At 42.6% G+C, this 12,925-nt stretch overlaps 1 protein-coding gene across 1 annotated transcript; it reads left to right on the top strand.

The window, feature by feature from the left end:
- The first annotated feature begins 2,519 nt into the window (after positions 1–2,519).
- Positions 2,520–7,321, top strand: LOC139949196 (uncharacterized). Its single transcript, XM_071947590.1, has 4 exons — positions 2,520–2,538; positions 3,279–3,379; positions 5,365–6,087; positions 6,221–7,321. Exons 1-4 carry the CDS (start codon positions 2,520–2,522, stop codon positions 7,319–7,321), a joined length of 1,944 nt encoding a protein of 647 aa, XP_071803691.1.
- The last annotated feature ends 5,604 nt before the right edge of the window (positions 7,322–12,925 follow it).

Here is a 12,925-nt window from a genome sequence, read left to right as displayed (position 1 = left end):
GAAGGATTTGCCTGATCCGTATATGCTGGTTGTTTATACTTTATGGATAGACTGGATCCTTATGCTGCGTCGTAGTAAAACGTTGCTATAAACAAAGCACCAGTCTACTTGCAATATTGTGCGACGATGTCACGAAGACTTGACAGTTGCAACGGCTGGAAACACGTTTACGCTGGCCTTTTACCGCTTTTGGTTTTTTAATCATTTTTCGCTAATTACGTGACATTTTGAAGATATTTTTTTTACAGCAACCATCTATAAAAACATTATTTATGATTCTACAGCCCTAAACTGCGTACACTGTGAGCCGGTGTGTCCCTTTAATGTTAAATGCAGTACAATATACTTCAAAGTGAAACGATGCAAACTGGTTTAAACATGCTTATGTAGGCTAGGCGTCCACCCCAAGTAAATTTGACCGCCATTCATTTTAAGGGTGGTTACCAAATACCAATTCCCCCTTAAAACTGGACACTGAACTGAGGTGTGTTTTCGCAACTGTAATCGATAACTCTTGCAGTCATTGGTCAGTGATTATCTAATGGTCAGTTCAACCGAAACAGTTGTTGGTTGTGAACATGACCGCCAAAACGCACTCCTGAGTTGAGACCAAAACACTTGCATGATTGTGTCTATCGTTACATTTTGATTTTGTCTATTGATGCATGGTACATAGTGGTCTAATGAGAAAACACTGATAGGTGCGATCATCCGAGAATGAAAGGAGGAAAATTAAATCAGTCGACACGGTGTACTGAGGACATTCACACGGTGGCCTAGTTTTAGCAAAGAGGAATTTAGACTGGTCACTGTCTTTAACCGCATGACGGGCACTGGTGGTCTAACAGGCCAAATGATTTCATTGGATAAACGTGCTGTGACGTAAGCTTTCCGTTCGTTTAGCTTCCCTGGGTCGACCCCGGTGTGTGGCGTGTTTTTTTTTCCAGGACAAATGTGGGTAATTATCTGCACACGTTCGTCCTGGAAAAAAAAAACCGCCACACACCGGGGTCGACCCAGGGAAACGAACGCACCCATTATCGAATGTGTTATTGGGTGCGTTCGTTTAGCTTCCCTGGGTCAACCCCGGTGTGTGACGGTTTTTGTTCCCAGGACGAACGTGTGCAGATAATTACCCACGTTCGTCTTGGAGAAAAAAAAACCGCCACACACCGGGGTCGACCCAGGGAAGCTAAACGAACGCACCCATGGTATCAGCTTGCACTTTGCATCGTCTGCATGCAGAGTGTGCCCAACCTTGCGTATACATCAGTGTTGTTTTATAAACAAGCGCTCATGATTTATTGGGGACCAAGGGCAAAACAAAAAGGATTCTAATAGTAATCATAATAATAAATAGTATGTATTTGTAATGCGCCAAATCAATCTTTACAGATACTGACTTGGTGCATTATATTTTCGAAAGGATTCTGGTGGTCTATTGGGACTATGTTGATATGTACAAAGAAAAGACAAAATAATGTGCACGAAGGATGCAGTTTTTAGTATGTTAGTACTAAAGGGTGAATTGGCTGCGCATCTCCGTGTGAAATGAGTGCCAGATCAAAGAAACATCTGGAAAAGTTATCGGGTCAGAAGGTATGGCTTTATTCACGAGCCTAGAAGTGTGACGTCAGATGTTCAGGCTACAGCGAAGTGTTCCATTTGGTATATCGATTCTGTAACTCAAAGTAAACCACTCATCCTAAACATAGATGTTAACTTCAAAAAAATTGTCATGGTATTTTCAAAAGAACATGATTAATCATCAACGTTTCATTTGCGAAGTGGCAGCTGGTACAACATTATTATGACAGCAGCATTTGCAAACAGTCATCAACAATAAGAATCTGAGTGTATGATTCGTGCATGAATCGTTTCTCAGATTCGAATAAACTTCGATGAACAAGAGTCCATTTTCTTTTAAAGATTTGTTTTGCAAGTTGGGATATACCAAGTGAGAATATAATCGTCTTTGACAATTTACCAAATGTGTCGAGTACCTTGAAAGATAGTAGCTTCCAGGCTTATTGCTTTAAGAAGCGATACTCATCGCTGATCAATCTTGTAGTTTCCAAATGGAATCTATTTGGGGATTGTGTATCAATAAGTATAGAACCAGCGATGTTTACCATAACGTGATTCAATTAGACATGACGTCCGCACTCAGCTAAAAATAACCTCACAGCAGCTTTGTGAATACTAGACGTATTACCCCCCCCCCCCCCCCCCCGTCCACTAGGGATGCCACCACTACATAGAAATACAGCTCTATGGTATCCACTATACAATGTCTATGTTAATCCTGCAGCATATTGCCTATACTTCACTAAATATACTCTATGTAAAAAAAGTGACCGTTTCACTCTCTTGTCCCGAGTGGTGTAAGTTTCACTCTTTTGGGAGTGAAAGTCAATCTGTCTCAATCTTTTTGAGATACATTGGAACGATTTTCACTCTAAATCGAGTTGAATGTACCCGTCTTTCACTCTTAAAAAGAGTTGTCCGCCATAAAAAGTATGGCTCTTTGCAAGAGTGGTACAAAACGAGTGTTTTCACTCTTTTACATTTGAGACGGTGCAAATCGACCAAGTTGAGCAACCTGAACAACTTTCTTGTGTGGAGGCATGCAAAATTCGCAAAACCTTGGGAATTACAACTTTTTGGTGCAAAAGTGACGTCATAGTTTGACCAAAAATCGTCGATTACCGCCAAAATATAACAGTGACGGGGTTCAAATTTGCACCGGCACACTCGGGTGGGGTATCCGCAAGAAGTAATCACGCCAATACGGTTTTTCGGGGTGGCTCGAAAAATAAAAAGTTTATTCCCCCGAGCAGGGAAAAGGGAAGAGCGGCCATCTTGTTTTTCTAATAGTCAACTCTGGAAATCGCGTTTTGACGGTGCAAATCGACCAAGTTGAGCATCCTGAACAACTTTCCTGTGTGGAGGCATGCAGAATTCGCAAAACCTTGGGAATTACAACTCTTTGGTGCAAAAGTGACGTCATAATTTGACAAAATCGCGTTTTGCGATTTCCAGAGTTGACTTATAGAAAAACAAGATGGCCGATCTCCCCTTTTCCCTCGAGGAATAAACATTTTAATTTTCAAGCCTCCCCGAAAAGCCGAATTAGCGTGATTACTTCTTGCGGATACCCCACCCGTGTGTGCCGGTGCAAATTTGAACTCCGTCACTGTTATATTTTGGCGGTAATCGACGATTTTTTTGTCAAAATTGGATTTAATTTGTATCTTTCTCTTGTTTGACTGTTACAGATGATTCAACTGATGATGACAACGACAATGGACTATCTTCTTCAGATGAAGAAGATGGTACATCTTCTGTGAATTTTGTTCATTCTTCTACCCAAACAAGAGTAAGACAAGGGAATGATTAGTTTTGCCTAGTGATATTCTGTGCACAAAAATACTCTTTAAATGGTTTATACACGGGAACTTCATTGATATGTGGTACTAAGAAAGAGTTACACATTTGAGTACTAGTAGAAATGTTTGAATCTACATGTATCTAGTAAAATTTGATGTTGAATATCCTGTCCCATATTTTCCGATTCAAATTGGGTACACTTTGAACAGTAACATCAATTGGACTTTGGAGTAATATTTAAAAACCTAGTGTTTTGATAATGTGAACTCAAAAATGGTGACTGTTATATGTGTAAATACATGTAGGAATGTGCGAACTAAATAAAGTGCATCATTGGTTACATATTCAAATGATGTGTAAGAAAATAGAGGGATCTGTAGGACTTGTATACATGAAGAAAACAAATTCAGTAGTGTCAATGGTCAAGGGTTGGGGTTTTGAAAAAAAAATCAAATTGTACTGTTGTAACTTTCAGTATCAGTTGGAAAAGGTGTAGGACTATAATGTGATTCGGAATGGTCCGATGAAGTAATATCTTACATTATTATTGATTCAATTTGATGCAAGTTTTCACACAAATTGTTGTTTTATTTCATGTTAGTTTAATCGTGGCTGACACCAGTCTCCAGAACACCATATTGGTATGGGTTCTAATATACGATAATCAATGATATATAGCCCTTATGAATATTGACTATGGGATCACTCAACACCCCCCACCCCCGCAAAAGAAAACAAAACAAAACGAGGCTTGATTTGTGTGGGTGGGTAGGTCCTTGTGTGTACAGTTGTTGAACTTGTTGTTGACGAGCAAGTGCCACCCATTCACCATGGATATTCATAAGAGTACAACTTACTGATATTATCTACAGTGTATGTTCTTGATTATAATGCGATCAAGTTCTGAAAATCTAAATCTTTCAGACATGATGCGAAATTGTGAATGTGTGAATGACAAACATTGCATTTATTTTTGTGTCCACAATATAATGTTTAACAAAATGCCACTTTCATAATGTGATTGTCTGATTCTGTTCATCTTAATATAATGTTTGGAGCTGTTTGTTTGATCAAAACAATGCACATGTAGTTTGTAGAAGGAATGTATCTGCGAAATAGTTCATTCTTTAGTTGCAAGTCAGGACCATCAATTTAAGGCAACGTTTCTTTTCAGAACCACATGAAAAAAAAAGTATTGTGTGCAATGTTATGATAAAAAACAGTGTTTATGCATAATTACAAATGAGATTTAAAGTTTTGTTTGTGTGAGGTGGTTGTTTGTGTGAAGGTGAAGCCCTGGTTGTAACAAAACATTGTACTCTAGTCTGTTGTGCACTTTGGTATTCTGAAAATGTTGACAAGATTTGCAGTTAATAAATATTAAGAAGGACATAATATATCTGAGTTTGTCACTTTTATTAGGGCTGTTTAGACATACGTGTACTTTGTTTGTTAAGAAAGTCTATCGGAATCTTCAGTAAATATGAAATACTGTAGTGTGCTCATTACCGAGAATAACCCCCTCCTCAATCATGTTATGTATACATGCTGGCCTACCCCTTGCTTAGATTTGTTACTACTGGATCGTTTATTGCCTAGAAATAGTGTATTTCAACAATTTAACAATGAACAATCCCCATTACAAATAAACACCAAGTACAGTTGCAAAATACTATTCCAATAGCCATATGCCTATACAGACTTTTAGAAATGTTGTGCCATACATATCTTTACAATTATAAAGGTTTCAACATCAAAATGTGAATTTGTTTGGGGGTAAGCCGTTTCTATCTGGAGACAGACTGTTTATTTTTGGTCAAATGAGGGCGCTGTTTTTCTTATGTTTTTCTTTATGTTGGAAAATGTGACATTTTATCCGTGAATTACATGTTATAGTGCAACTTGTGAGCAAAAGAACAATGTGATTCTTTATTAAGGACATATTATCTATAACTCAGACTATATTTCATGTAGCACCACTCCGGTAGTGAACAAGAATCATTTTCTAGAAGGATTTCAGAGCCACGGCCCATGGCCTATGGGGTTGTGTTCAAGTCATCATTGAACATAAAGCCCTCTATCCCAGCTCTCTCATTTGATTCATTCGAACACACTGATGTATGTACAACCACTGCCGACCATCTTCGGATTGTCGTGATATATCGCCCTCCCTCTTCATCTATCACACAATTCTTTGATGAGTTTGAGGATTTTATCACTGGCTTGGCACTCTACTCAGGAAGACTTGTTGTCACTGGAGACTTCAATATCCATGTTGAAAATGTCAACTCTTCAAATGTGCAACGCCTACAGGAGCTCTTGACGGTGACCAATTTCATCCAGATTGTCAATGGCCCGACACATATAAAGAATCACACCCTTGACCTGGTAGTTGTCCGTGACGACGACTTCCAAAACTGGATCAATCTCGATGTCACCCAAAGCTCCATGTCTGATCACTTCAGTGTGCTATTTGCCCTCTCCATCGATAAGATAGATCACACTCCATCCTTTGAATCCATCGACAAGCAGTGCTTCGCCTTGGACCTGACTGCCAACCTTAGTACTACTTCCTCTGAAAGCTGCCCCAATGCCCCAACAGCATTCTTCATAACTACAATCAGGCTGCTATTCACACCGTCAATCAACATGACTACTGATTATTCGCAAGAACACTCAAAGGAAGCACCATCCTTGGTATACTCCAGATATCCACGAGATGAGGCATCAAAGAAGACATCTGGAATCGATCTGGCGCAAAAATGGTCTAGAATGTGACCGGCAACTTTACATAAACTGTCGCTCTTCTGTTAACAACCTAATCGCTAAGGCTAAATGCAGCTACTATCATGATATTCTGAGCACCTCCAACCAGAAGATAATCTTCAGAACTGTGAATAAGCTTCTTGGTGGAAGTGAAATTGCTCTCCCATCTACCACTCCAGATGCTACATCACTCTGCAATCGCTTCTCAAATTACTTTGCTGACAAAGTTGCAACCATTCGCAATGATTTGGAAGACCAAGCTCTTCATCTACCGCAGGAGAAAACGACACCAATACCATATCGCAATTGCTCATCACAGTTAGCAGATCTTCGACCATCAAATCCCATTGAGCTATTGAAAATCATCAAAGATAGTCCATCAAAGTCGTGTTCGCTTGACACTATTCCAACAGACATCTTGAAGCAATCTGTTGAAGCTCACCTTCCAATCCTCCTCAGTCTGGTTAATACGTCATCCATCACCGGGACTTTCCCAACGAATCTTAAGAAGGCAGTCATCACCCCAATCCTCAAGAAACCTAACCTCGATAAGGAACATCTTTCGAATTATCGTCCAGTTTCCAACTTGCCCTTCATTGGAAAGCTCCTTGAAAGACTAGCAAACAAGAGGCTCATTGAACACTTCAACATCAATAACCTCAATGAAGATCTTCAGTCGGCCTATAAGAAACACCACAGCACAGACCGCACTCTACTGAAGGTTCATCATGACATATCAACTGCTCTGAGTGTCAACAAAGCGTGCCTTCTTGTGCTGTTAGACCTGTCCGCCGCTTTCGACACTATCGACCAAGATCGCCTTATGTGTGTCCTTGAAAGGCAGTTTGGTGTTGTAGGCAAAGCCAAAGCATGGTTCGCATCATACCTATCTCATCGCTCCCAGCGCATCAACATCGGCTCCTTCACATCTGATGAATTCCCTCTAAGATTTGGTGTTCCACAAGGGTCAGTGCTTGGCCCCATACTGTTCAATGTATACACTGCGCCACTAGAAGCCGTCATCACATCCTATAAAATACACTACCATAAATATGCTGATGACATCCAGCTATACATCTTCTACAATCCAAACCTCGACGGTGATCTTGAACGAGCTATAAGCATCACCTCTCTTCGTGCACGAGTGCAATTCGTAACTGTATGACCACAAACCTTCTCAAACTGAGCGACACGCAAACAGAGTTTCTTCAAATAATGTCCCCACACCAACTACGCAAGTTCGGCTCAACCAACATCGTCATTGGCGAAACAATAGTACATCCATCTCCATCGTGCAGAAACCTTGGCGTAACACTCGATCGCCATCTATCCATGAGTGCTCAGGTATCAGCCGTTTGCAAGAAGTGCAACTTTCTACTCCGTCGAATAAAGTACATAAGGCAATACCTGACCACATCTTCATGTCGCACTGTTATCCAGTCTCTGGTTGTCTCAAACATCGACTACTGTAATGCCATTCTCTACGGAGCTACAGGTTGTCAGACTGCCAGGCCACAACGTATCCAGAACCACGCAGCTCGCTTAATCACTGGAACTAGCAAATTCCAACCCTTTTATTTCCTTTGATAATTGATTGCGTTCGTTTAGCTTCCCCGGTGTGGCGGTCTCGAAGCTCCTGCGGTCTCAGAGCTCCAGATTACCAGATACGGTAGTATTACGTCATGCCGTGCCTGCGCACACCAAGCGAAAGTAGTCGATCTTAGCGCCGTGCCGAGTCATTCTCGTAGTAGACTTAGGGACAAGTCGTTTATTGTCCCACGCGGTGAGATAGTCGAGTTGCAGCGGTGCACTCCGCGCGCGAACTGCTGGTTGCGCAACTACTGCGCTGCCCGACTCCAGGCAGCTCGTAGTAGTCGCGCAACCAGCAGTTCGTAGTCTTGGTTCCAAGACCATTGGTGTTGGGCGGTCACACACAACCAACGTTCCGATCTATGCACGGCAAAAACTGTACACGCTTGTAATGATCGAACGCTAGCGGGCGCTCTGTTTCTCTAGTCTTGGTTCCAAGACCATTGGTGTTGCGCGGTCACACACAACCAACGTTCCGATCTATGCACGGTAAAAACTGTACACGCTTGTAATGACCGAACGCTAGCGGGCACTTTGTTTCTCTGATTATGATGAGATCATGGTGAGAGAGATCCGAAAATCAGAGAAACAGAGCGCCCGCTAGCGTTCGGTCATTACAAGCGTGTACAGTTTTTGCCGTGCATAGATCGGAACGTTGGTTGTGTGTGACCGCCATAGAGTTATATATAAGAACTAGAGGGCGCACTGGCCTATATACGCGCTGTGGCATGCGCGCAGGCCGCCACTTTCTAAGTTGACAAAACTGGCATCTCACAGCGTGTGTTTGTGTGGCCATTTTGTAAGTGGAACAAACAGCATCCCGTGATGAGCGTTCAATAAAAAAAACCTCAAACGTGTATTTCATATTCAAGGCACGTGCAGAATGACGCGCTTGTCATCTTGCGGTCCCGTGGCGTTTGTGCACGAAGCATCACTCGTGCGCCCTCTAGTTCTTATATATAACTCTGTGGTGACCGCGCAACACCAATGGTCTTCGAACCAAAACTATGGTGAGAGAGATCCGAAAATCAGAGAAACAGAGCGCCCGCTAGCGTTCGGTCATCACAAGCGTGTACAGTTTATGCCGTGCATAGATCGGAACGTTGGTTGTGTGTGACCGCGCAACACCAATGGTCTTCGAACCAAGACTATACAAGCAGTTCGCTGCAACTTGACTATCTCACCGTGTGGGACTATAAACGACTTGTCCACAAGTCTACTCTCGTAGCTGTCATGGCGGCGCCCATATCGTGTGGTGAACGAGTGGAGCGTATGCGACAGTATTGTGAAAAAAGTAATCACGTTTATATTAAAGTATTTGAGGAGTGGGAATTACAAAGAAGGTTCTTCTGAAAGCCAGAAAAGGGTTTGGGGTTGCCCCTCGGAAGAGCACTCGTTTGACAACAAAACAGGTCTCGAAGATTTATTCATGGCGGTAGGGGGGACGGGGACTCACGCCCGCAACAACAGCATGCTACGTCATCCCGGAGAGCTTGGCACGCCAGAGATCTGAGACCGTGATTACTGCGTGCCGAAATCTCCACTGACGTCACCCGGAGGCCGCCACACCGGGTCTACCCCGCGGTGCTCACTCGGGTGAGCCCCTGACAAGAGCTAAACGAAAGATCACACTTGCCCTCTCCTGGTGACGGCATGCACCTCGGGTCACCCCCAAGTGACCCACTCCACAAGCCCCGTCAAAGCTATTTGAACGTACCGGGGCAGACCAGGGTCGACCAAGGGAAGCTAAACAAACGCACCCATTATACTAGACTGGGGTCAGCACAACTAACCTTGGATAGTCTGTAAGCCGAAGGAAAAGACTACGGGCAACTTATCAAGGCCTTGGAATGTCGCTTGGATCCTTCAGGCGGGAAGGACTTTAACAGGGTCAAATTGATAGACCATCGCCAGCAGACGCAAGCAGAGAGCCTTGAAGTTGAGTCAGCAGCAGAGGACATAAGAAGACTGATGTACCAAGTCTATCCTGACATGCCAGAGAAGAGTCGTGGCCGAATGGGCCATGACCAGTAGATGCTGTACATGAGGGCCAAGGAACAGCGGGGAAAAGACGGGCCTATTGCATTATTGATTTACAAGTTGGAAATGTTGCTGCTGTAGACGAATTGCAAATGGATGTATGCGTAAAATAGAGCACTGACTCTGACGCAAGCACGAAAATGCCGATGCCATGTCGTGAATGCCTTGCCTGCAGTGTTAACGTTCCCCAGATAACTGGGAGGGGCAATCAATGCCAAACACTACGAGCGAGACGAACGACTATCAAAGTGTGCTGCACCGGGGTGTTGTGGTTTCATTTAGAAGTAAGGTGCTGCTGGGATTAGACTTGCAGCGAGGATGGTGTGATAGTCGTCACATAGATGCTTGGAATAGGAGGGATTGTTTCTGCCTCTGAGAGAGGCAGTGGATTGACAGCAGAGCTGCCGGATGACTGTTCCAGAAACAGTCAGAATTCCTCCCTGGACCAAGAAGGTTGCTGTGGAAAGTCTTGAGCATGGTGGTATGACGGTTTTGTAGTTGGTTACTTGAGCCTGCTGAAACATTGGTTAGAAAGAGCCATGTCATGGTTGCGCCACTAGTAGTTAGCACCAGTTTTGATGAACCACCCCTACGCTTCTTGAATCCAAGGGATGATCCAGTAGGACAACAGCAGCCACATTTAGCACCATAATTATATGCAATTGGCCCGGAACTTAAAGTGTGGGATGACTCTACGTTCAAGTCTAGACAGAAGTGTTTGAGTATGGACCAACGTGGCCGATGGCAGGGCCGGGAGTGAAACCGTTCTACTGTGCAGAGGGCCGAAGAAGCTTCTTATAGGCATAGGAAGCATGATTTAGACAGACACTGATAGCATGTCCACAAGGACTGGTCCCCGTCAACCAACGAGACAGGTGAAGTACCGAGAACACCTGCTGGAGACATTGACGTTCTGAGCCTCCCCCCGAACAGCCCCATACAACAGCTGCCATTCTCCGGTCTAAGACCCATATTGCAGCAACTGACCGTGCCCCTTCCCCGTGAGACCCCCCTGCAACTACTGTCCCTGCCTCACAACCCCTTGGGCCCCATACAGCAACGATATCCCCTACCAGTCCCTCAATTGTCTGAAGAATCCTAATGGAGCCGGAGGAGCGGATGACTGATGATCGCCAGCCTTTTCATCGAGACGGACAATCAACGAACTTATCGCCGTGTCGTGTCGCGTCGTGTCGCGTTAGTTAAAGTTTAGTTACAAATAGTCTTAAAGGAACACGTTGCCTTGGATCGGACGAGTTGGTCTACGAAAAGCGTTTGAAACCGTTTGTTATGAAATGTATATGGTTAGAAAGATGTTTAAAAGTAGAATACAATGATCCACACAAGTATCACTCAAAATTGCACCGGTTTCATTTTACGTCGCAAACTAACACGGTCGGCCATTTATGGGAGTCAAATTTTTGACTCCCATAAATGGCCGACCGTGTTTTTCGACAAGGTAAAACAAAAACCACGCAATTTCGAGGCATATTTGTGTAGATCATTGTATTCTACTTTTACAACATCTTTCTAACCATACCGATTTTATAACAAACGGTTACAGAACGCTTTTCAAAGACCAACTCGACCAATCCAAGGCAACGTGTTCCTTTAAACTGTTCCTTTTTCTAAGTGTTTATTTTTAAAGAAAAGTTTTGAAGTTGTTGTCTGAAAACTTGTTTCAAAAGTGCCAAAGATTATTGGACAGAGAAAAGATCAGGGAAAGACACCTGAAATTCATTGCATTTTGTTTTGTGTTTAATAAAGAAAAGTGTTTTAAAACTTTCTTTTTGGAATGTTTGACTAATGTTGTTTTTGAGAAACCAAAGAGCCTCGCTTTCAAGTGTATAAATTTATTACATGTGTTTTGTCTAAAGTTAAGAGTTTTTGCCAAAGTTTTGAAGAGAAAAACAAACAGTTTATCTAATTTGATAGTAAAATTGTAGTTATATGATGTGAGGACACATCACCTTCTTTAAGGTGGGGGTAATGTGGCGAAACAGTCGCATGGGGGCGCCATTGCTGACCTACTTCAAGAGCCATCGCCAGCGGTGCCGGGCACATCAACTGTGTGTGCACAACGCGTGATCCCCGCGTGGGGATCACATGGACAGCATGTGCTGACCACAGCCGTAGCTAGCAGTGGGTATTTTTAGGCTGCGTTTTCAGTTGTGATTTAGCGGCTTGGAGGAAAGACGAATTGAGAGAACAGGTCAGTAATTGCGCACACAGGGCTTGATTATGGTTAAATAAAGAGAAGGAATTAAAGAGAATCATTAAAAGGAGTTAATCAACAAGAGAGAATAAGGAAACAGAATAAAGCATTATCAGTAACGGAGACATATTGCTTAACACCCGTTATTTTCTTTATTGTGTCAGTTATTATTATTGTTTAGCTGCAGCGAAGACTTTTAGACCGCTTGAGTCGACATTACAATATCATAAGGCACTGTAGTAAAACACCCCACCCCCCTTAAAACACACACACTTCATAACAATCCGTTTTCCCCCATTTTAGACCAGTAATGTTTTGTTTCAGGAGATTATAAACCAATCTATGATATATTCTCTTTAATATAGACGTAATATTTTTTACGCTTATCGGAATTTATAACAGTATGCAGTTAATCCAAAAAATTGTTTTGTAATTTTCACTTAAAATATTCAATTTTTTTCCTCATTTTGGCACACCATAGAATCCCAAATAGTAACCACCTCACGTGATCCATCTAGTGACTAAAACTACGGTGGCTCATATCCGCCAATTCCTAGAGAACTCTTGTTTTATATTGCGGCGATATATCGCCATACTATTGCGTTATATCGTCGTACTAGTGCGTTATATCGCCGTATTTTATTGCTTTATATCGCCGTATTTTATTGCGTTATATCGCCGTACTGTGTTAATGTTGGGACTGCTCGAATCAGCAATAAACGAGTATAATTCACAATTAATGTGTCCTAATTAGACTGAAATAAGTAATTAAAACAAGGTCTCAACTCACCTGAAAAAAAAACTTGGACCTCGGACGTCGTGCCTTGTGTCTTTGCCCTGTAGAATGCTGATATCACAATAAAAAACGGCGATTATAACGCAATAAATAGTACGGCGGTATAACGCAAAAACATACGGCGATAT

Source organism: Asterias amurensis, chromosome 16, assembly GCF_032118995.1.
Source record: "Asterias amurensis chromosome 16, ASM3211899v1".
NCBI lineage: Eukaryota > Metazoa > Echinodermata > Asteroidea > Forcipulatida > Asteriidae > Asterias > Asterias amurensis.
Note: the sequence above shows the minus strand (reverse complement) of the source record. Positions and strands in the feature narration are given on the sequence as shown.

Excerpts from the sequence above, each read along its gene's own strand:
- LOC139949196 (XM_071947590.1), top strand. Across the intron at positions 3,380-5,364 it reads ATTCTTCTACCCAAACAAGA|CACCACTCCGGTAGTGAACA; the intron begins GTAAGACAAGGG and ends TATTTCATGTAG. Across the intron at positions 6,088-6,220 it reads CAAAGGAAGCACCATCCTTG|GCTAAATGCAGCTACTATCA; the intron begins GTATACTCCAGA and ends CTAATCGCTAAG.